At 39.7% G+C, this 25,246-nt stretch overlaps 1 protein-coding gene across 1 annotated transcript in view; it reads right to left on the reverse strand.

Annotated features, from left to right (window-relative positions):
- The window catches only part of MYCBP2 (MYC binding protein 2), a gene marked incomplete in the record, with an annotated part of 5,088,083 nt that overhangs the window by 3,350,775 nt on the left and 1,712,062 nt on the right, over nt 1–25,246 (reverse strand). Inside the window, 1 exon segment of the mRNA XM_044072904.1 lies at nt 23,834–24,006. Within this exon segment, the coding sequence (XP_043928839.1) occupies nt 23,834–24,006 (173 nt within the window).

Here is a 25,246-nt window from a genome sequence, read left to right on the forward strand (position 1 = left end):
ACTGGGATTGTCCCTTTAAGCAGAACAGGCACCACTTCTTTGTGATGATCTTTACGGGGAATCTGCCTCCCACACTAACATTTTCCCTTCCTGGACGACATGAACTCCTAATAAAGAAAAGAAAGAACTCCAGTGGGGCACTTATTTGTAAATGGCTCGTAGAAACCATCTCAGCAAAAGGCATTCAGACTGACATTCAACCATGGTGTTCAGAGTGGTGGCAAAGGAATTCTGGGTATTGAGCATACATATGTCACCTTTATGCCCTATGCCTGCGAGGGAAGCATATGCCTGACAAATGATGCTGGAAGGATATTATAAGGACTTTGGTATACTGGCTGCAAGTTGGACTATCCTTGGCAGGAGATCCCACATGTAATGAACACTGCAACCATGATAAGGAAAGACATCCCCCTTTATTCCCTAGGAAGATGATGACTGTTAATACTTCAACAGTTGGGACAGCTGGATTATCTTCTTAATGACTTGGTACAAGGAAAAAGAAAAAAAAAAAGATGATGTAAAGAGGGATCGAAGAGATCACCTGAATGCTAAGGGCTTGCTTCCTCTATAACAGGCATTCATCAGCTCCTGTGAAGGTTGGTAATCTATAACCTCTCCCTTAAACGTAGCATCTACAACAAACTGTTCGACTAACTCCTTGAAGGAGGACAGGTTATGCTACGGCCAAAATGCAAAAGTAAATGCTTTGGATTAACATCAAAAGAAGGACATCACAAATTTTGATCACAGAAACAAATCCACAAACAAGAAAAATAAACTAGATGGCAAATTTCCTTTTTTTCTCTGCATAGCTCTGTAATTCAGTATTTGTGCTTAGTGCATGCTACAATGATTCTGAAGCTCAAGAGCTGTACTGTTTTTTTTTTTTTTTTGTTTGCTCTTGAAGGAAAATGTTGAAGATGTGGTGCAAAACGAGAGGACTTCCTTGTAGGTAGTCTACCCTTCCTTCATGATACTACTATCATGGAGTTAATGGATTCAGTAAGGGAATTTTCTTGTGCAGTGGGGCTTTAAATGATTTTTTTCCCATGTTTGTGGATTTCTAGTTTTATGTTTAGTGTTTATGGGCTTTATATTTATGCTTGCCTCATTTTGAGATATATCCCATGATTTCAGCCTTTTCCTTGCTATCCTGGCAACAGCATGGTCAGTAGAGTGATAATGCTGCAGGGTCTTGACCATACCTTCCTTGAACCCAGCCCTAAGGAGGGAAGAAAGCTTTCCTTCTGCCTGATCCATTACCGAGGAGAGGCGAAACAAAACAGTTAAGATAGCTAATCCTCAGCATGAGAGGAGAACAACTCTTGCCTGCCTCACAGAAGGATTTCGATTCTTCCTCTGTCAGCAAAGTGACATACTGCTACAGCCTATGGACAATAAGCTGCACAAAAACATCATGAAATCTGCTCAAAGATGACGATCTTTCTTCAATAAACTGATGAGATCAGAAAACATCCACTTTCCTGGAAACCAGGCACTTCCAGGCTATATTTATAGTATCTTTGATAACTTGTTCGGGGGAGGCCAAGGTGGCTCCATCTAATGCACAGATCGTCATTAAAATGTTTTGGTGGAGAGAGCTACAAATCTGTGGCACTGTGAGAAAGCTAAAGGTCTAACTATGGAGCAAGCAACCAGAGTTCACATGGTGGCTTGGTTACCTGAATGAATCTGCCAGGCAGGAAGGAAGTGAGCAACTACTGCTGGCTGCATTATACAGAGTTGAGTCCTAGCCAAAGCTATCACAGCCCATTTGGACTTGTAAGCCAAGGGGGGGGTTCAGCATGCAAAGGTACTCTTTTCTTTGGGAGATGGCAACTGCAGAGCTCGAAAGAGCTGCCAAGGGGTTACACCCTGTAAGACAGAATAAACTGGCCCACTGGACCAGCAAGCTGGTCTGACCTGAAACATCCAACTCTTGCCGGGAAAGGAAGGTCAGTTGTGATTCCCAAGCTGGAAGAAAGGGGCTGCAGGGCTCTCATCTAGCCTGGGAATGCCCATCTTTGTAGAACAAAAAGGCCAACTAGGATGCAGGAAGAGGAACAATCAGATGAAGTTCTGCAGGAAACAAAAAAAAAAACAAAAGATGTTTTGGTGGGAGGGGGACCCAGCATTACTCATTAATCAGTGGCGTAGAGGGATGAAGAGCCTGATATGGCCCAAGTGACCAGAGCTCAAATATTGGCTTGGACATCTGCTAGAGCTGGCACTGGGAAAGATAGGTGACACAGCTTTGTTGACTTGTCTCTCTTTGGGAAGAGAAGGTCGGGCACATTTAGGTGCTTGGTCTCATTGCAGAATCTCTAGTGGAGACTGGAGATCCCACAGGAGCAATCGTTTCAAGGGAGGAACGGCTGTCTTGAAGGGTACAGAGCTTATGAAAATGAGTGACATGCCCTCGTTGAAACGCATTGTATGATGAATACTTGGGCAACACTGGGTATGTGCAGAGGGATTTAGGGCCTTAAGTAAAAATCTCCTAACCTCAGGTAGGCAATATCCTTGTTCTCCACTGGTTGATTCCCTTCTCTGGGAAAACAAAAAGGTCATACGGCTCTTGTTTACTAGGGGAAAATGAAGAGCATAACAGAGCAAATGGAGGGAAGGAAGCCTGACGGGTAGCAGGATAAAGGAGCAAAAAGAAAGGGAAACGTTTTTCTTGAGGAAAGAACGAGGAACAACGGTCAGTCCAAAGAAAACATCAACAGACCTTATGACTTCCGTGAAAGAAGAGTAAGCTTAAGGTGGGATGTGGTAGGGGATCAATGCCTTTGTCTCATAGCTAATGGCAGTATGCTGCACCTCAGCAGCTTTGACAAAACTGTGCCTGAACATGGATGATGTGCATTAACTCATGCATGAGGGATACACTCCCCTGGAATCAAAATATGAGAAAACATGTTTGATAAAGAATTTGTCAGTGATGGTGCTTTTGCTCAAGAGGCTTGCAGAGGGCCCAAGCATGTCATAATACCAAAGGGTGCAATCCCACCTGACCTCAGAAATATTTCTGAAATATACAGTGTCACCTGCGGGTCTTGGCAGATAACACCAGGTTGACCCTTTTTTTCGACCCAGGTCAACAAGTCACCCTAACGTTTGGAGAAAGAATCCTTACTATCACTGTAAACACCAAATAATGGCCAGGTAATGCTACAGACTGCAAGCGAGATCATGAAAGCCATGGGTGTGTTCCTGCAAATCATTCAGGTAAAAGCAGTACTTACACCCTAGGATACACACCCCAACAAGGTAGGAGCAGTTGTGGGGGCTACACAACCTGCAGGCTTCTTGTCATCCAAATAACTTGAAGAAAAGGTACAATCGCAATGCCTTGCTTACCTAGGATCAGCTTACAATAAGGGCACACTGAAGGACTACTGAAATGGAATCTCCTTCAGTAGTATATGAGGGACAAGTGCCCTTCATATTTTTTGGCCTTTCTTGACAGTGCACAGAGTTAGGGTTAGGACCCTACTGATTCCAATACTGGGCACTTTCAGCTGCCACTGACCTTTTGGTAGCAAGACAGATAGCCATGCTAAATCACTAGGTATGTATGGCAGTATTTTACTCATATGCCTCACTCTTTTTTTAATTTCTCCAAGTCTTTTGGGTTTCTAATACCATGACAGGAATGGACCCCATTCCTAAGTCAAAGTACGATTAAAGTTTATGAAATTAGTATTGTTTCAATCTTTGATATTAGCCAAAAGTGCTCTTTGCAGCACCAACAATGTGCCCAGTAATAACTCCTCCTGCAATTTGTATGGAGTTAAATGTACTGGTAAACATATCCAAGTATGACTGTAAATTCTTTTTTATAAGACCTGCTGCCCCTACTACTAATGGAACTGTCTGGGTATCCTTCCACACTGGCCTCGTTTCCATCTGCAAATCCTGATATTTTATGACTTTGTGTCTCTCTGTACACAACATACTGTAATCACAAGGTGTAGCAATTTCAATAATCAATGCTACTTTTGTCTTCTTTTCATAGTGTACATCATCTGGTTTTCTCGCATCTATTTTTTGAACTGCTGGTAGTGGGTGATCCCATGTCACAAACTTTCATTTTCTCTGATGCTTTGCAGCTCATGTTTCCAATGTTTTTCAGCCACTTCAGTACTATAATGTTTGCACAACCCCCAATGCAACAGTCTTGCCACATTATTATACCTTTCAGTATACAATCTTTCTGACATTAGTATATCACAGCCAGCTACAAATTGTGTGACCGTTTCCAGCTCTGTTTTACAAAACCTACATCTGTCTATTTCTACCACATGTTCAATGGACTTTTTAAACCAATGTGTATGTAAGTCCACTATCTTTAGCCATCAATAGCAACCTTTCATCTTTTGTTTTAAATTCACCTCTCCTTAACCATTCCCAAGTTTGATCTTGATCAACATAAAGTTGTTCCAAGAGATTCCTATACTTGCAGCTATATTTATGCATTTTCCACACTTCTTGCCTTCTCATCTGATCCTCCACCTTATTTTCTTTCTTTTGTTTTTTGGCACATTCGGTTGCTGCCTGATTTTTATCTACTTCTGGTTTGATTTCCATTCCCGCTTGATGCAGATATGCTTCTGCTAAACTAAGCAGGGAAGTCATCTTAGGCTTTTTCTCCTCATGTTTAAGAACTTTCATTACATTTGGGTCTTGTGAAGTCAACAGATACACTGTGTGTGCAGTCCCACGATTACAGAACTATACATGTAATCAATTTTGAGGAGGCTCGTACCTCCTTCAGAACGTGGGATATATAATCTTGGTATGCACTGATTTTTGTAAATCATGGGATGAACATGAAGAATCATTCTTGTTTTCCTGTCTAACCTGTCCAACATGTTTTTGAGGACAATCACTCACTCCAAAGCTGTAAGTTAAGATAGTAAGAGCAAATTGGTTTATAGCTTGGACTTTAATACTCAAAACAGCATTGACATCTAGGAATAATTTAAGCCTCCTAAAATATTCCTTACTTAGTTTTATTCACATTTGTTCATGTTTTATTGTTGATCCTTCATCAATTCCCAAATATTTATACATTCCCTCTTGCTCAAGTTCTTTTATATCACATTCCTGTCCCAAACTGATGTTTTCTTGCTGCTGCAGCTTTCCTGTTTTAAAGATTGCTTTTGCACATTTATCAAGACCAAATGACATTTTTATATCATCTGAAAGTTTTAACCACTTGCAGTTGTGCTTTCAGTTCCTCCCCTGATGAACTATACCATTTTAAAATCATCCACAAAAAGAAGATGAGACATTTTTACACTTTTTGTTTTTAAGAGCCAAATTATACCTATGGCCTAATGTGTTAAGTAGACAGCTTAATGGGTTAAGGGCAAGACAGAATAGCAGCAGTGAAAGAGTCACCCTAAAATATCCCCCTCTGAATTGTTATCACTGGAATAATTAATTGCAAAGTGGTCTGCCACTGTTTCATGGTCACTGTAATGTAATTGATCAGTGTAGGATGTATCCTATACATTTTAAGCACTATTTTATACATAAATGTGGGATACTGTCAAATGCTTTTTTGTAATCAATCCATGCCATACTTGGATTCCTCCCCTTTTTACATTTCTCCATTATGACTTTATTTACCAACAAATGATCCTTTGTTCCATATGACTTTCTTTTATTACCCTTTTGTTCTATTGCCATGGTTGTTTATTTCTAAATGACTACAGACTCTGTCAGCATCAATTCCAGTGTACAGTTTATACGTTGTCTGAAGGCAAGTTATTGGTCTATAGTTTTTGGGATAACTTGAAGGTTCACCCTTAAGTAGGAGCATTGTTTTTCCTGTTGTTAATTAGACTGATGTCTGTTCGGGGTGTGCATATAAATAGTTCTTACTCATGGCTAAATCTTCATACAAAGATGTTAATACTTTTAGCCAGAAGTTAAGTACTGCATCTGGGCCTGGGATTTTCCAGTTGGAGGCTTCTCTTAACTTTATTTCACTCTCTCTAGCCGTTACTTCATCCCACTTCATATCTTGTACATTTGAACTTCTTATTCTCTCTTTTACTTCTTCTATCCAGTTAGCATCTCTATTATGTTCCACAGGATCTTCATAGATATTTCTCCAAATGTATTTATTTCTTTTTTGGGCATTTCATTTCCTTTTGCCTTGTTTCTCAATTCTCTGCAGAACTTTTTGGGGTCATCAATAAATTGCTTACTTTGTACTTTTCCTTTATATCTAACTGCATATCTCCTAAGTTGTTCTGCCTGCGCTGAGATTTTTTAGTTTATTTGCAATAGTGCATGATAGAACCTGATCTGTTCTGATACTGTGCATTACTTTCATCACATCTATCTTTGAGTACTTTTTTGTTGATTTGTCCCCTCTTCTATACTCTTCTAATAGTGACACTTCTTGTCTTAATTGCTTTATAGTTTTCTCTGTTCAATACTTCCATGATAGTATTCGATTTCTCCCCTTCCTTTTCCGTGCTACCCTATGTTTTTGTGGTAGAATTTTAACTGTTATTAATTTATCTACACAGTAATATATCCTGTTTACTTCTGTTATATTGCATGAATCTCTATGAACAGTCCTAATTACTGTGTTCATTTGTTTTATCAAACTAACTTTTTTTCTATTAAATCAAGCAACTCTTCTCTTAGTTCATATTCTTCTAATCTGAGAACACATTTTTTGTTCTCCATTTCCTGCAGGAATTATATGGAAAGTTATATAGCATCTTCCTGTAGTACATTCTCTTCAATTTCATCCTGTGTCATCCATTGCTCTGTCATAAGGGAATTCACTAGCCTATCCCTCCTCAACATTGACTGTGTCAGAGTTGCCACAGTTTCCTGTTCCCGTCCTTGCTGTCCAGCTTCAACTGAACATGTATACTGGTTTCCTGTGGAAGGCTCCAAAATATCTTCATATGGCAAATGACCAGGTGCTTCCAGTTCCACTGGTTTCTCCTTAATTTGGATGTCCACTGCTCTATCCTTCTGTGGTGTTTTCTGAGTTAGATTTTCTACACTGAATCCCTCACCTCGTAGTAACTCCATAACCTCAGTTTTTATTTCTTCAACTTCTCCGTTACTAATCTTTTCTACCTTTCCTCTTTGTCTTCTTATTTTTTGTACAGTAAAGTTTTCCATGTTTGGATTCCTTTTCATGTATTTCTCTTCAAATATCTTTGCTGCTGGTATTATTTTATTGATTTGTTTTGCTTTCTCCTTTCATAAATATTACACCTTATTAAATCTCATTTTCTTTACCATGTCCATATTTCTTCTTCAGATGTCTCCTGATCTTCCTGTTTCTTTTTACTTTGGGGAATTGTTCCATCATGTTGTGATATAACCTGTTTTAGACCTTCTACACCAAATCCTTCACTTCTCAGGCATTTCATAACTTCAACTTCTATTTTTTTAACTTCTACTTTACTAATCATCTTTTCTACATTCCATCTTTGTGATTTTTTTATTGTAAAATTTTCCATATGTGGATGCCTTTGCCTGTATTTCTCTTCAAATATCTTTGAGGCTGTCTTTTTTGTTTTGATTAATTTGGCTTTCAACTTTGCATAAATACTGCACCATATCAAATCTCTCTTTCTTTCCCATGCCCATATTTCTTTTTTATACCTTTCAAAAATATCTAGGTTTTGTTGTTTATATTTTCGCACTTCCTCAGATGCTTCTTTTTCCAAACAGATCAATGTTTCTTGGTCTATCTAATGTTTTTCACAAATCTGTTGCATTAATGAACATAATTTTTTTTATTTGGAGCTTCTGACAGTTTTGCTTGTGGAAGTATGCACAAACACAATGTCTGGGAAGGACTTGCTCATCATTTGATAGCCACATAGACACTTTAAAGGCTTAGATGCTTTAAGCATCAAATTTGAATTTTTTTTAAGTTAAGACTGAGGTCTATCAAGTCCAAAAGGCGTATGAGAACTGGAAGGCTCAGGGGCTAAGCTCAGTCTCTTACTACGTTGTGTAACATTGCAGTATGTACTGGCATATGGCAAATGTGACACTGAATGCAAAAAATGTCACACTGAATGAAGTTTATTTGGAAAGAGTACAGGGCGAGGGTTAAGTGGGTTAAGCCAATCCTCTCCATACAGCAAGGTGGTTTAAGATTACCTGATATACGTGTATATTTTAGAACTACGCAGTTAAGGTTCATATACATAATACAAGCAGAAGGTTAAGTGGAAAGGGATGATGAAGTTGGAGTGCAGCATTCAAGAAATAAGGACAGAGTAGGATTTTGGATGCAGATCTTTAAGAACCACCATACAGAATATTATAAAATTTCATAAAGTATTCAAACAACTAAGTCAACATGGGAATGGAGAAAGGAGATTTTTACCAATACGATTGACAAAATGTAAGGTGCAGAAAATAGGCAAGAGGGAGATGGAATATAGCACAGAAAGCTGGCAAAGGAACTAAGTTATTGAAGCAAATAACTAGAGAGAGGAAGGTAACAGAGTGGGATGAGGCCAAGAAGAAGTTTGGGCTGCAGGTTACAGATTACCTTCCCTACTAGACATTGATAGAGTAAAGGCAAAGAGAAAGGGATAAGGGAGTCCTAAGTGAAAGACCAGCTATGGTAAAGTTTTTATTAGAGTCAAGAACGGAAGACACTGTTAAAAAAGGGATAATTAGTATAGCATATAAAATTTTGCTTGACAACTAAAAAAATCAATCAGAAGAGGTTAGAAAACATTGGGGAGAGGGGCTGGAAAAGCAATTTACAAATGAACAATGGAAAGGTATATGTACGTCTCCCAAGGGTGCAACAAAGTCCAGAAGGTTTAGGATTTTTGCATGAAGTATTTGCACAGGTATTTTTATAACCCAAGCAGACTTCAAAAAAAAAAAAAAAAACTTTCCTCTGGTAGACAGCAAATGCTTTGAAGTATGACAGGAAAGAGAAAGGCAAATGAGAACATGTTTTCTGGGAGTGCAATGCAAATGGCTGTAACTAAGGATCTAAATTGACTAGTCACAGTAAGACTTTACTAAGTATATTGCTACTAGCTGCCAAAAAAGCAATTACTAGAAAATGCAAAACCAACTGTAATTAAAGTACTGAATATTGTTAGAGATAAAAGAACTGGAATTGGGATCTTCAGAAAAGGGAAGGGGCAAATTACATAAAAGTGAATGGAATTTGTGGGAACAATACATTCCAAATAGTGTTCAGGAGTCAGGATGAGGAGTGAGGATTAAGGGAAGGCAGGAAATGAGCAACTTATGTAATACTAGAATGAATGACAGTTAATATAATGAAAGGAAACATATACAGTATGTATAAAAACATGAAAAAAATGTTCTTTTTTTCTATTAATATATGTGTGCAAATGTCTTAAGTGACAATTGAATAAAGGTGTTTAAAACAAGTCCAATCTGGCATGGTTCTGGATGTTAGACCTGCAAATACAATCCAAAGTTGTACTATGCCATGTCTATACTGCTAAAAATAGTTCATTTAATTCAATGCATATAGTTGCAGCATATTCACACATAATGCCCTATTTATACACTCAAATACTGCACTATTTTCAAAAAAGAGGTTATTTGTCGCTCTTCACTGCTGCAGCTTCTCTCTGCAGGCTAGATGCCCAGTGCAACAATAACAGTCAAGAAAGCAAATAAATACATACAAAGAATTATTTTCAGAGGGATAAAGCCCTGACTACTCGAATTCAATCATAAGCTTGGGTGTTTGATGGCACATGCAGAAAGGATGGGGTATGCCCTTTCTGGGAGGTGGAAGGAAAGAGCTGAACAGGCTGAGGGCCCATAGCACAACCCGATTTCTCTGTGGGAGATTAGGGAGACACGTGGTAATGCCTGAGGCTTGGCAAGGCATCATGTGTTTTTGGAGACCACATATTTAGTATTCAGTTCAAAATTTGCATCATTGTGGGGTTAGCTACTAAAGGAGATTCTAACATCAGGTAAGCTGAAAAGGCTGAATGACACATCTTAACTGATGCATATGAAAGGCCCTTGTCAAACAAGCCTGAAAGATCAAGGAGGACATGTTCAGCTAAAGTTACCATGGCTTAAATGCTGTTTTACTTGTACCAAAGTGCAAAATTTGGTCCACTTTGCCAACTAGCCAGAGTCGGCTTCTCAACAGGTAGCATGTTTACCTTTACTGCTGAAAGATCAGAAGGCTATGGGTTCTAGTCCTACTCCAAATGCTTGGATTAATTTTCTAAAGCTAACGCACTATTGATGACACAACCAAGACAATTATAAAGAGAAGGAGAGCGTTTCACAGTGCTCTAGCCACATTTCCCCTACTGAGTAGGAATGACACCGTGTATCCTCTGAAAAGAAGCCAGAGGCCTACTGGGACTAACCTAGTCAATGAAATGTAAATAAAATAGTAATAAACAAAAAGTAGATTTTCTGACAAGATCTTTTAATCTCTCCAATAATTCTGAGAATCTAAAATGGGAAGGACTCCAATACAAGATTCAAGGTTCTACCTTCCAGGCTGCATAGGTCAAGTGTAGTAAAGGCAGTCTCTGCTGAGAAAAAAGGTTGCAAACTATGATAAAGCCCCAGAGATCTCCCCTGCTCATTTTAACCATGGAGAACAAATGTTGTCCTGGTCACTGGTGCACCACCAAGATTAATCTAGCTTGATCCTGCATTACCTTTTTCAGAACTCCAGCATCAGGAGTATGGAAGAAAAATGCACACAGAAGACCTTTGTTTCAAAGACTCAAAATGGCATGCACTGCTAGGGCTGTCTTGTGTAAGACATGGGACTGAAGTATAGAATGTGATAGTTCTATGGGGAGGCAGAATGTCCTCTCTCTCTCACTCTGGGTTGCCAAAGTAATGCAAAGTCAAGAAAGACTTCTGGAACTTGGGACTGGGGGAAGAGATGCTCAAGTGATCTAACAGCGCATTAAGCTTTTAAGGTATGGAGTAGACAAAGTGATAATCTGCCTTGGTGCCATATTCAGGAGATGACAGCTAATCTGCAAAGAGAAGTTAGAATCTAAGCCCCCTTCATTTGCTGATGACTTATAATCACTGTTTTACTAATGGCAGCTGCATCTGGGACTCCAGGTCTTAAGACCAGTTTGAAGACTATAAGAGGATAAATGCTGACTAGCACCCTCCTTTATAAAATATGTTTGACATAGTCCCTGCTGTTTGAGGTACAATGATTCTCAAGAAGCTCACCAAGCCAAGGTGGTGGCATCCAAAGCCAGGTTTGGGCCCCCCATAGGTTCTGCAAATACACCAACAATCTCCTTTGTATCATTAAAAAAAAAACTGCAAAAAAAAAGCACAGCAAACCTAGAGTCTTACCGTGTAATACCTTAAAGCTCATGGAGTGGAGACCCATGGGATATATGCAAATGACCACTTGAGAACATACCGGTGTTCCAGCTTCATGGCTTCTGAATGTACATGACTTTTTACTTCAAGTCCTTGCTGGGGCATTCAGGCCAATAAGGCAAAATCCCACTAGCTGTAAGACATGCCATACTTCACCTTTTTTTCTGAGCTAATTGGTAGAGAATAAGTGGGTTGTTTGCCATACTTTAGCAACACAGAGCTTAAAAACAAGCCTGATGTCAATAACATAAAGATGACAGCAAAATATCTCAAACATCATCCAAACCAAAGGTAAAAAAGGTCACAGCAAACCATTTAGTAAAAACTACAAGAAAGACCAAGCAAAAGAGTCTTCACTGTGTAATATTTTAAACCTCCTGTAGTGGAGGTCCTTTGTATCATGTTTCATTTGGTCATATTGAAGAAATAGCTATACTTTATGTTCAAAAGAAGTCTTCTTACTTGCTTTAATGGTGCTAAAATAGCACTTTGTAGCAAATGGTTTACCTGTATGTTTTGCCTTCATTTTCTGGTAGATACTGGATTAGCTTTTGGTTGTAAGCCTTCAGTTTTGCATGGATGTTTCTAGTGAAAATGTATGCATGTTTTAGTTGTGTTTTAACAACCACAGACCCTTACCTCTGCAAACTTCACTCACATAACGACCGACAACTGGGGCAACTCGGGATAAATATGGATAGACTTGTAAGGGCTCTAGGGCCATTAGCCTAGTAACCTCGTAAGAAAACTATAATAATATAGGAGTGATCCTTATGATGAATATTCACTAAGACTATAGGTAAAGTACAGTTGTGTACACTTACCATAAATGTAGATGTTAGAGTGTATTCACTGTTGCAGTCATCACATTTGGGTTATCTGCTTGCAGTAGCCCTCAGTCGGCCTGATTATCAAAGTCTTGGGTCCTGCATCAGATGCTGTCTCATCTTCCGGTAGTCAGGGGTATAAAGCATACAGCCGACGCCATTACATCAGTTTTTCTTGCCCCAGATGTCAGGTGCCCCCATAATGGGAAGCAATTATATACAAGGTTACACCTCCAACACAAAAGCAAATACACCAAAAATCTTTAAACATAGCAAATAAAAATAGAGGTATAGTCAATAGAAGTCAGGAGGCTGGAGGGAGGGTAACCAGGACTGCAACAGTGAATACACTCGAACATCTACATTTATGTTAAGTGTACACAACTGTACTATGTTCTTTGTGTTTCAGTGTTGCAGTCATCACATTTGGGTAGATTCCCAAAGCTAAAGATGGGAGGAGGTAATTAGATAGCATTAGGACCAGCTATAAGGCCCTGCAAGACTGCAGAGGCAAAGCCAGCTCTGGATTTAGAAAAAAATGGCAAGTGGTAATGCTTGATGAAGGTATGTACAGAACTCCAGGTAGCAGCTTCTAGGATGTCCCTGGTAGGGACACCTCTGAGAAAGGCTGTAGAGGTAGATGCAGCCCTGGATGAATGTGGTCTTATCCCCTGTGGGGTAGGTTTTCCATGGTGCTTATAGCAGAAATGAATGCAGTGGCCTATCCACTTAGAAATGGTTTGCTTAGAAATGGTTTGCTTTGAAATGGCCTTCCCGTATGCCCCTGCAGCAAATGCAACCAGCAACTGTTCAGATTTCCTGAGAGGTTTAGTCCTGTCCAAGTAAAATCTAAGTTGTCTGTGCACATCCAGGGAGTGCAGTATTCGTTCCCCTTTGTTCTGTGGATTAGAAAAGAAGGTTGGCAAATGAATGGACAGATTAAGGGCCACACTGGATACCACCTTGGACATGAAGGAGGGATTGGTCCTGAGGGACACCCTGTCCGCATGAAAGATGATGACAGGCTCCACTGCTATGAGAGCCTGTAATTCAGACACCCTTCTTGCTGAAGTGATAGCTGGAAGGAAGGCTGCTTTTCAAGAAAGGAATTTCAACTCTGCATTTGCAGCTGGCTCAAAAGGAGGTAAAGTGATCTTTTCCATTACAAAGTTAAGGTCCCAGGCTGGAGTAGGGGCTCTCCTGGGTGGCATTAAGTTTTTAGCCCCTCTGAGAAACTGCTTAAGCAGTGGATGAGAGAAGAGGGGTGGTTCTGTATTGTAATGGGCTGAAATGGTTGAGGCATGAATTTTGATGGAGGAAAAGGAAAGGCCCTTGTGAAGCATCTCAGTTAAGTACTGAAGAATCTGAGGTAAATTGGGTGCTGCTGTGGCCATCCCCTGAGTTTGGCTCCAGGAACAGAATCTTTTCCATTTTTCAGCATAAGTTTTTCTAGTACTAGGCCTCCTAGCTTCCACAATGACATCCATCGCTTGCTGACTGAGGGATGGTAACGGAGAGATTAGGTAATTAGACAGGCTGCCAGGTTCAGGGTTTGAAGATGTGGGTGCAGAATCTGGCCCTCCTGCTGGGACAGCAGGGCAGGACTCTGAGGCAGGTGCCATGGTGCCCAGCAGTGACACTGCGCAAGAGGGGGTACCAGTGTTTGCATAGCCAGTCTGGTGCAATCAGAATTGTCCTTGGTTTGTCCTGTTTGATCTTTAGTAGTACCTTGGAGAGGAGAGGCAGAGGGGGAAAAGCATAAACTGATAGGTTTTTCTAGGTGAAAGACAGGGTATCCACTTTCCAAGCTTGTTTGTGGGGAGTCCTTGTGCAGAATTTGTCCTATTGGAAGTTCTGGGGGGAGGCAAACAGGTCAATCTTTGGGCTCCCCCATTTGTTTCTCAACATGTTGAATATCTTTGGTTCCAGTTTCCACTCGCGTCGGTCCATGATATTTCTGCTAAGTCATCTGTCAGTGTATTTAGCTTTCCTGGCAGGAACTAAGCCTGTAGGTGCACTTGGTAGCTCAAGGCCATTTTCCACAGAGCCATGGCTAGTCTGCAGAGAGGATATGAGGGGGTTCCTCCTTGCTTGTTTATGTACCACATAACAGTGGCATTGTCTGTCTTTACCAATAATTGTCCTGAAAGAATGTGGCCCTTGAAGGCTGTCAGAGCATTCTGTACAGCTAACATTTCTTTTTGATTGATATGCAGGTGCATTTGACTTGGGTTCCATTTGCCCTGAATGCACTTCCCTGCCAAATGAGCCTCCCACGCATAGTCTGATGTGTCTGTTGTTACGGTTTGGGCGGCAGGGGATAGAGTGAATCGCAGTCCCTTGTTTTGGTGGCAGACCTCTGCCCACCAAAGGAACTCTAGGCCTAGGCAAGGTATGATATGAATCACTGTTTCTAGATCCTGAGAATGTTGACACCACAGGCTTTTTAGATACCATTGTAGTTTCCTCATATGCAGTCTTGCATATGGAATTAGTAGAATGCAAGAGGTCAAGAACCCCAGGGCTTGCAGTATTTTCCTTGCAGATAGCTGGGTCTTTGTGGCCAGTAGTTTGTAGTAGGCTGTCAAATGAACTTGTTTCTCTGGCATAAGGTAGGCCATCTGGGAAGTTGTATTCAAGCTTGCTCCCAGGAATACAATTTATTGGCAGGGTGCAAGATGCTATTTCTTTTCATTTATGGTGTACACCAGAAAAGTTAAAGTTCCTTACAAATGCCAGATGATTTAAAAGTATGTCCTGGCTTTCTGCCTGAATTAGACAATTGTCCAGGTATGGGTACATATGAATATTTCTTTGCCTGCAAAATGCAATGACTGGAGCTAGGCACTTTGTGAATACCCTGGGCACAGTAGATAGGCCAAGGGCAGTGCAAAGAACTGATAGTGCATGTAGCCTGCTTTTAAGCATAGGTATCTTCTGCAAGTTTCCCTTATTGGGATGTGCAAGTAGGCTTCCTTTAAATCCAGTGTTGCCAACCAGGCATCTTTGCCTAGCATAGGAAGCAGCTGATGAAGAGTTAGCATCTTGAATTTTGGGATCACCAAAAATGCGTTTAGTATAGACAGGTCCAGGATAGGACAACAGGAATTGTCTTTTCTGGGTACTAGAAAAAGTCTTAAGTAGAAACCTTGTCCCCATTCTTCTTCTGGGACAGGCTGAATAGCCCTGATGCTTAAAAGAGAGATAAGTTGCTTTTGAGCCTCTGCCCACTGATTTGGGGGTAGATCTGGCCAACCGCTTGGGGTTGGTAAGGAGTGGAAGTGGAATCTGTATCCTTGGGAAACTATACTTAAAACCCATTTGTCCTGGGTAATGAATTCCCAATTTTTTGCCTGCAGGGCAATCTTTCCCCCTAAAGGAAGTCAGTTGTGCAGGGCTTGGAAGGTTTAAAGTTAAGACATTGAGACAGTTTACCATAGGGGGGAGTCTTACTACTTCCTGTTTTGGAAGTGGGAGCCCCCCACTGCTTAGTCCTGTGAATACCTTGGGACTGAAGCCTGGGTGTTCTGCTGTTTCTGGGTTTGGACTGAGAAGGCCTGGAAGAGGCAGGAAAGGACCAATTCTTAGAAGGCCAATGCCTACTGAATCTGGGAGGCTGTACCTGCAGGAAATCTTTAACAGTTTGCATAGATTTAGCTTTTTCCTCCATCTTTTTAAGTACTACTTCTCCTTTGTTGCCAAACAGGCGGTCTTGGTTTAAAGGAGCATCCAGTAATTTAGTTTTAACATGATCAGGCAAAGTTTGCTCCTTAAGCCAAGCATGCCTTCTAAGTACAGACCCAGTGACAGCAGCCCTGCAAGATGCCTTTAAAGAACCAAAACCAGACTGCAAAGTATGTTTTCCAACTTGTTCAGCAGAATGCATTAAATCCTGTAAATCCTTGTTTTCAGCACAGTCAGGAATTATCAGTTTCTGTTTAAGCAATCCAATAATATGCTGCTGATATTTTAACATATGAAACTGGTAGTTTAAGGCCCTAATGGCCAAGGCTGCAGAAGTGCATACCTTCTTACTCCATCTATCCAGCACCCTGGAATCTCTATCAGAGGGGGTAGGATTTTTGGCAGTAGTAGCCTTAACACCCTTATGTCCCTGTGAAATAGTTTCAGGATCTGCAGTAGGATTTTTAAAAAGGAACTTGTGAGAGTCAAGAACCCTGTAATATCTATCAGGTTTTCTGGGAGCAGGAGGTAAAGAATCAGCGGCCAAGCTAGATTCCGAGAAGGCATCATCAACAATGTCCAATACAGGAGGGACGGCCAAAGGCCTGTGTTGGGGCAGGAGTAAGAAATCCCTAAGCCTCTTTTTGGAGTCAGAGTAATCCTGGCTCTCCCAGCAAAAATGCTCCCTAAGAGTATACAAGGTTTTACCAAAAGCGAAATCCTCTGGAGGGGAAGCAGAGGGAATGGAGTCCTCTGCATCAGAATCCTCATTAACAGATAAAGGTAAATCCTGTTCAGAGGAAACAGAAATTTCAGAGTCCTGATCAGAAGAAGGAGGAAAATCAGTCCTAGGTCTCTTAGAGGGGGAAGGGTGGCTTTTCCCTGATTGGAGTAATAAGGTCTTCAGCCATTTTTATCACTTGTTTTTTAGGCATAGGGGCCTCACCATGCGGTCTGGGCATCGGTTTTCTAGGCAAGGATCAAGTTTTAGGCATTGAGGAAGAAGATGGTGTCAGTTTAATATGCAAATCAGTAGGCCTGAATACACCCTCAGAAGCCAGTGCCCGCACAGCGGCTCCAGAACCATCCAAGGTAGAGACATCCGCAGGTTCCACAGTCGAAGAAGCATCTCACAGCACACCAAACTCTGAATGGATCTCAGTAGAGGCCTGCGAATCTGAAGTAGCGGGTATCAGGGGCTGCAAAAGTGTCTCAATGAGCACTGGCGACTAGCTTAGAAGCGTCTTCGGCAGCTTTGGACCTATGCAGTCTGTCTCTGTCTTTATCTTTGCGTTTTTTCGGAACGTTGGTAGTCGGGTGGCTTACCAAAGCCATTTCTGGATAATTGAACCGAGTACCAAAATACTTAGAAGTGTAAAAAAACAGACGACGAATAGTTTGAGGTTTGAATAAGGCACAAAACTGACAGTGAGGTACGTCGCGGTCTGGGCCTAGGCAAGTAATGCAGTATGAACGAAGATCTTTATGAGGTATTTGCTTTCCACAAGAAATACAGTTGTTAACTTTTACTGACATTGGTTTAGAGCATGAAAAAGGTTCCCCAATGGGGTACTTAGCTTAGTTGAAAACTTCGGTTCTGAAACTCGAAAACAAAAATTTCAGGAGTCGGCCGACCGGCACTTGCAAACTGCTTCTGCTTCGGGCACCGCACAGCAAGAAAGACTGATGTAATGGCATTGGCTGCATGCTTTATACCCCTGACTACCTGACATGGAAGATGAGACAGCATCCGACGCTGGACCCAAGACTTTGATAATCAGGCCGACTGAGGGCTACTGCAAGCAGATAACCCAAATGTGATGACTGCAACAGAGAAACACGAGGAACATCTAACTTAGGCATGCACTCAGGCTAAAAATGTACATTATATCAAATCAATGAAATAATAACTTTTAAAAATATAAATTAGTAGTAAAAAATAAACAAAATATTCATGGACAAGCCCATTTAACAAAGTTAAAAATGTAAACTGTGTACCTGAAGGAGTAGACTAGAAATGTCCTAAACTACTCCTGAGTAGTTAAGGGTACTCTGGGGCAAAAGCATACACCAGGTGTTGAAATGTGAGATCTGTAAATGACAGCTACCAGCTATGTGCGAGTGAAATTATGAGCAAGTCAGAAAGACTGTGTGCCTACTTATTCATTCATTTACAGTAAAGAGCCCATTTAAAACTACATCTAAATACAAGTGGCTACTAACAGCATTTACAAATATCTGTGGGGAGAAACATCCGATTAGTGGATTCCTGTGTGCACTGAATGGCAAACTAGGAAGTATGCAGAACTACATTTTATAAGGACTAAAGGATCATAGACTATGCTTGCAGGGCGTTTTCCTGGATGAGATTATACTTACTTAAACAATCGGGGGGGGGGGGGGCTCCTGAAGACGATAACAAAACTGGTGGTATTTTTATCTTCTGCAGGCTGTGCATTCTGCAACAGGTGTGCATAACAAAGCTGTGTAAAGGTCTTCAAGAATACAACTGAGTCAAGCACAAGCACATTAAAACATTAAGTTTGCCAAATGTTACAGCAAGTAAAGAAAAAAATAAAAATGCAAAGTCCTGTCTTTCTAAACAAAACTGTAAACTTTCACAGATTTCACAAAAAAAAAAAAAACAAAACACATTTAAAATGTACAAAAACTGAACGTGTAACCTTTCCTGATTTTAATAACAGCATCTGTTCAAGCATATTAGCATTAACACAGTTTTTACAGCATACAGGGATTATCTGTAGTAGCAAGACTTCTCAAGTCTGCAGTCACAACATGATGTTGAAATGGGATTTATCAATCAGGGAGGCTGGCATAATGGTTAAGGTACTTCCCTTCCAGACACAATGTGCAGTGTTTGATTCTCAGACGGGGTAACTGCCACTGCTTAAAACAATAGCCTACAAGGACAGTTAGCGTAGTACTAATCTAACAGGGACATCCAGTGTTGATCACAGACCTACTCTGTTCATAAATTCATTCTGCAAACTACCCAAAAAGAACAAATTGGGATACTTGGGATTAACATGGCTAGGCTTGTAAAGGGTCTAGTGCCGCTAGCCTAGTAACCTCCTACGAACCTATAAATCAGCAGACTTGGCTGTTAGTGACTACATCTACAGTAAACTCTCAGTTAACTGGCACCCATGGGGATTGGTAAATGCCTGACTAATACTGTACTCTATACAACTTGTTTGGTTTGACTTGTTCTTAGGTTGGGAAGAGACAGAATTTATTCCTATCTTCCTTTTTAAAATTCTAAAAACATAGGTATGTTTCTGCAGGGGGGGGTGGACACACATGAAAATTGTACTGTATTTCTTTGATTTTTTTTTCTGGTTGCTTGAGTTCTGGTTAACTGAGAATTTACTGTAATTTCTGTATTATGGAAGAAATTAAATTTATTAGAAAGTAAACAAAAAGGAATATCTCACTAAAAATGTTAATGAAAATAACACATGCATTAAACACAGCAGCAAACACTGGGAATCACAAAAAAAAATGCTCAGAAGATATGAACTTATGAGGAACAGCAATCACTACTAACAGTGACAATGTAGGTGAGAATGCTGATTCTTTGTTTATCATGATAAAAATAAAATCACTGGTCTACCACTGGGTGAAAATACTAATCAGTGTGAGGAAGATTTTACTACATGATGTAGAAAAGAGAGCAGATCACCTACAGTGCATGTAACCAAAGCAACATTAAAACCAATCAAACAAAGTGCCCTCTCTGGGGCAACAGTATACAGTGATCAATGGTCAACAAACAGCAGCATTATAATATTCCAAATAAAAACTACATCTGTTGAGTGTTAATCAAAAAGACTGAAGAAACTACTTCAGCTTTTAAGATACACAAATTTACTGTAGTGAATACCTAGAGTGCACAAGTAACACTGCATAAATGGGCAGACAGACACACATTTCACAGCCCAGAGCTCATCGCACAGATGATGATAATGAGAATCTTATCATTAAGCAAGTAAAAAGTTAATGCTGCAGTTAAAGTTCCCCACAAAACAGATGCTGCTGTAAAAGTCCATGCAAACTTAACACTCATCAATGAGAAAACCTTGTTGATCTAGTCAAAAAATAAAAAATAAAAGCAGTGACCTACTGATCCAGAAAGAAAAAGCAAAGTTCAGACAAAACAGACACAGTGTCATCTCACCCAGCAAAAAAGACAATGGGAGATGGAATCAGTAGCCATTTCAAACATAATTAAGCCCAGCGTACAATTCCAAAACACAATGTTAAGTACTTGCATAATAAAGTACATACACACAGAAAATAAAAAAACTTTTTTCCACTGCAGTTAACTCAGGCTGTTGTAGGAAATAAAAAAAAATTAAAAACGCTCTCTTTACATAAATGCCATTTTTTTCATAGAGATGATAGATAACATCTCTTTGCTTACACAGAATATCTCTTGCTTCCTTCTCATGACTGAGACAAGCAAACACTCTTGAAAAAACTCCTCCTTCTTCAGAACTGTCCAGGAACACATATGATCTTAGCCTACCTGCATAGATCAAAACAAGCAAACTTCCAATGAGCAAGATCCCTGTACCCCCCCCCCCCACCACCACCATGAAGGACAAGCATCCGACCCTCTACTTATATATATTACCTTCTTTAGTAGTAGTCTTGTACAAACAGAATTTCAACATTAAACATCTCTATTAAATCATCATTTAAGACACAGGCAAAAAATTAATAGAAAATTAAATGAACTATGTTTACAACTGTCATGTTCTTGCATTATTCTTTCTTTTTAATGATTATTCACTAACATTAAATTGTTCAGTTTCTGCCTTCCCTTAAACCTCATTCCTCCTTCTGAACATTATTCTGCATGCACTGTTCCTACAAATTCCATTTATTTCAATGTCATCTTCTTTTCCCTTCACAAAAGAACCAGATCCTACCTCTACTTGTTTTATCTCCTTTACAATGTTCAGTACTTAAATTACAATTGGCTTATATTTTGATTTCCATTTTCTAGTAACTGCATTTTTTTTGGTACCCAATAGCATTAAATTTAGTAAGGCCTTACTATGTCTAGGCAACTCAGATTCCATGCCCCAGGTTAAAAGAATTTTTCTTAGTTAAAGCCATTTGTTCCGCCAACATTTCTGACAAAGCACTTTGCAGGAAATTTTTAAATCTGCCAGCTTGATACATTCCTAAAATACATGTTCCCAGCCACTTCTCTCTATTGCATCACATCAACAGCATTTGCTAGCTACATGGAAAAAAATATCCAAAGTCTGCTTTGGATATTAAAAATACCTATGCAAACACTTGCAAAAATCCTAAACCTTCTGGACTTTGCTGCATACTTAAGGTGCCATACATATGCCCTTTCACTGTTTCTTTGAAAATTACCTTTCCAGTCTCTCTTTCCAAACTGTTCTAACAAGTACTGATCGACTCCGTTATCAAGCAGTACTTTATATGCCCTACTCATTATCCCTTTTTAAAACCATCTTCTGTTCTACGCAATTAGAAACTGTACCAAACCTGGTCTTTCACTTAACACTCCCTTATCCCTTTCTCTTCACCTACACTCTTGTTATCAGTCCCCGGTTGGGAAGGCATGCTATAACCTGAAGTCCAAACCTCTGCTAAGCCTCATCGTGCTCTATTACCTTTCAGTCTTTAGTTATTTGCTCCCAGCACACTGGTTCCTTTGCCAAATTTCTCCAGTAAATTACAACCCTCTCTTGCCTATTTTCTATACTCTCATTTGCAGTCATACCTAACAATAAAATCTTCTTTCTCCGTTTTCATGTTGGCTTAGTTCTTAAAATATTATTGCTTTATGAATACAACATATCAAATACCTGTATTCTCCTTAAGGATCTGCATCCAAAATCCTGCTTTTGCCTTATTTCTCAAATTCCCCTGTTTCTTCATCATCATCTATTTTCACTTACAACCTTCTGCTTGTATTATGTGTATGGGCCTTAAATGTACAGCTCTACAGTGTCCCTGCATACAAGTAATCCTAAACCACCAAGTTCTATGGGGAGATCAACTTATTCCACTAAACTCTTGCCTCTTCCCTCACAAATAATTACTTCAACTCTTTATTATTGTCCACAATTTCTCCTCTGGTTGATAAAAAAAAAAAATTACCTGTAAATAAAACTAAATGGACTTACTTTTTATAAAAACTCAACATTTCTGAAATATCTCTCATACTTCTATTTGAATTCTGGCTATTTCTCTTGACAAAGGTTTTGTACATTTGGCAACAACCTGTTCTACTTTATGTCAATGAAGTCACTGTGCTAAAAGCTTTTTTTGCTCTGGGTTTGCTATCAGAAGTAGTTTTGTAGCAACCTTTCAAAACATATGCATATTACACAAATACTCTTACTTTCCCTTTAGTACTCTGCACTCACTCATCCCTTATTCTGTGAGATTCCTCTTATTTTGCAATAAATTAACCTTACAGTTTCATAAATTCAAAGGTAGTCACTAGGCCTGCAATCCAGGGGGACCACTGAGAAGCCTAGCCCAAATTCTCAGTGACCTCCATGCATTGTCTGGTTAAGTGACCTTCTCAAGGTCACACACTAAGCAACTGTACCACAGGGATTCAGCTCATAGCCTTAGCCTTATGCACCAACTGCCTGACAGCTTAAAGAATTTGTAATCTGTAGAGTGGCTTCAATGGGACTAGGATTCACACACTGCTTTATAAAGGCAGCACTCCATCTCCAGAGTTGTAAGGCCTTTGTCAACACTTCTAAATATTTCTTCTTTCCCATAGCTCCTTCTCTGTTATTTCTACCATGTTTTTAAACCCTACTTTCATTTCATCCCATTCAATAGCTATCCTTTCAAAAGAAATTTACATCTTCCTAAATAACTCACAGATCATTTCTACTACCCATACCTGAAATTCCTCTCTTTTTAACAGGTAAGTTGAAAAGCACTAGTATCACATGTTTATTTTATCATCTTGCATCTTTATCTTAGCTTTTACTGGCACATGATCTGAAATAGTTAATGAATGTATGTCAAAGCTTTCAACTGTTCCTGTGAAGCATAATTTCTATCTAGCTGAGCCTAGTAACTGTACCTTTGAGAATATGTATATTATCTGATTTCATACTACTGAATTCACACCTTCATTACCAAATATTCTCATATATTTCTTCATAAATATACCTTCTTTTCTTATATTTGTCTTTATAGGTTCCCCTGATACAGCCTCACTACTGAAGCAAAGTTCCAATACCCACATATAAAAAAATAATCCCAGCTGAAAGTGTATATGAAATATTGTTGATGTTACTGAGCTATTTATACGTGTATATATATGTATGTGCGTGTGTGCTAGGTTCCACTTTCAAATCTCGAAATACTAAAATATCAAATTTCAGTATCTCAAGATGAAAATAACGAAAGTTAAAATCCTAGAACAAAGACATTTTCTCAGGGTAAGTGAACACTTGCCCAAAACTACAAAGTACACACTGTATCATCGGAAACCCACCTAGGTGGGGGGGCTATGCCCCCCACACACCCCCAACTATATATATATACTCCAGGATCACACTATAGTGGGGAAAAAGCCACATCTCCCCATGATGGGGAAGTGTTTACTTGCCCTGGGAAAATTCACGTGTTTTGGGATTTTAACTTTTGTTATTTTCATCTTGAGATACTGAAATTTGACATTTCAGTATTTCAAGATTTGAAAGTGGAACCGTGCGCGCATATGTGCATATATAGATTTAAACAGAATCTCTATTACTCATGAAGCATCTCCACTACATATCCCAAAGAGAAAAATGTTCAGTAGTAAATATCAGCTTTTTCATGTCAACACTTTAAAGCAAGCAAATAATATCTGATGACAAACAGCCTTTTCAAGACTATACCTAGAATGTGGAGTGCTGCATGCGACCTAGTTGTAGAAGCCTTTGGTCCAATGGGTAAAGCAAGCTCTGGGCTTAAGATGCTGCATCTAGATTGCATGTCAGAAGTTAAAGGAAGCCTTGCATCAGCGATGACGGCATTGTAACACCAGAGTTCTTTAGAATGAGAAATAAACCTGTAAGGGACACAGAACACACATTCTTTCAGTAAATCAACATGCTGCATCATGTATCAGAATATTTTCAGTAATAAATTACAGTTGCATTAAAAACTCACCAGAACAGTAAATGTTTTAATATGATTATCACTGCTGCAGTACAGTTCATCATAACACTAGAATTAGTCACAGTATGACATCCATCCATCTGGCCAGACCTTTGAACACTCACAGAATGAGCTGGTCCCTTCCCCAAGCTAAGCTAAGGACATCAATAGGATGCAGAGCAGAAAATTAAGAGAAACTTACACATCCTCAGTGTTGTGTGTGTGTGTATGTGTATGTGTATGTGTGTGTGTGTGTGTGTGTGTGTGTGTGTGTGTGTGTGTGTGAGAAACGAAGATCCAATCCCAAAAAATGATGCTAGCCACCAGCAGCCAGCATGGTACGGGTGGCTCATAACTGGTATGGCCAGCTGTATGTGAAACCAGCATTACGTTCATTCAGTTTACATAAAACTTCTTTCTGCTCACTATAGTGCTGGTACATGCTTGTGTTTTTCTTTTAAGGTTGCCACAAATCCCACAGGCAGGCAATTCTGCTGTTCACCACAGGGAGTTGTTAGAAAGAAAAGGAAGGAGCAAGAATCATTAACTCTTCTTTTCTGCCTGTCTAGAAAACCGAAGTCTATACAGCAAAAGTGATACCATATTCAAACATCTACTGCTAAGGTGAGTTTATCACACACCTGCTACATGTTCATCACAGGGATCAATGGTACAAGTCATTTTAAATAAGAAGAGTACAGTAAAATCTCGGTTAACCAGCACCCATGGGGATTAGTAGATGCCAGATAACTGTAGTTTCTGGTTGCTTGAGAGCTACTATTAAAAATAGGTCCGACTAATACTGTACCCCATACTGTTTGCTTGGTTTGGCTTGTTCTTGGGTTGGGGAGAGAGGAATTATATTCCTATCTTCCTTTTTAAAACTCAAACTCTAAAAATGTAAGGTATGTTTCGGGGGGGGGGGGGCAAAGTGCAACACATGAAAATTGTACTGTATTTCTTTGATTTTTTTCCTGGTTGCTCGAGTTCCAGTTAACTCAGAGTTTACTGTACTACTGAACAGAAAGACAAACTACAAATGAACAATGGGAAAAAATCTGTACTTTTCTTCCCCAAGAAGACTTTAGGGGGTGTCTCCTCAAGGCAGATAGTAAACGTTGAAAATGTGAAGGAAGAGAGAGGAAATTGGA

Source organism: Protopterus annectens, chromosome 5.part1 (assembly GCF_019279795.1).
Source record: "Protopterus annectens isolate FY-2018-M chromosome 5.part1, PAN1.0, whole genome shotgun sequence".
Taxonomy (NCBI): Eukaryota; Metazoa; Chordata; order Ceratodontiformes; family Protopteridae; genus Protopterus; species Protopterus annectens.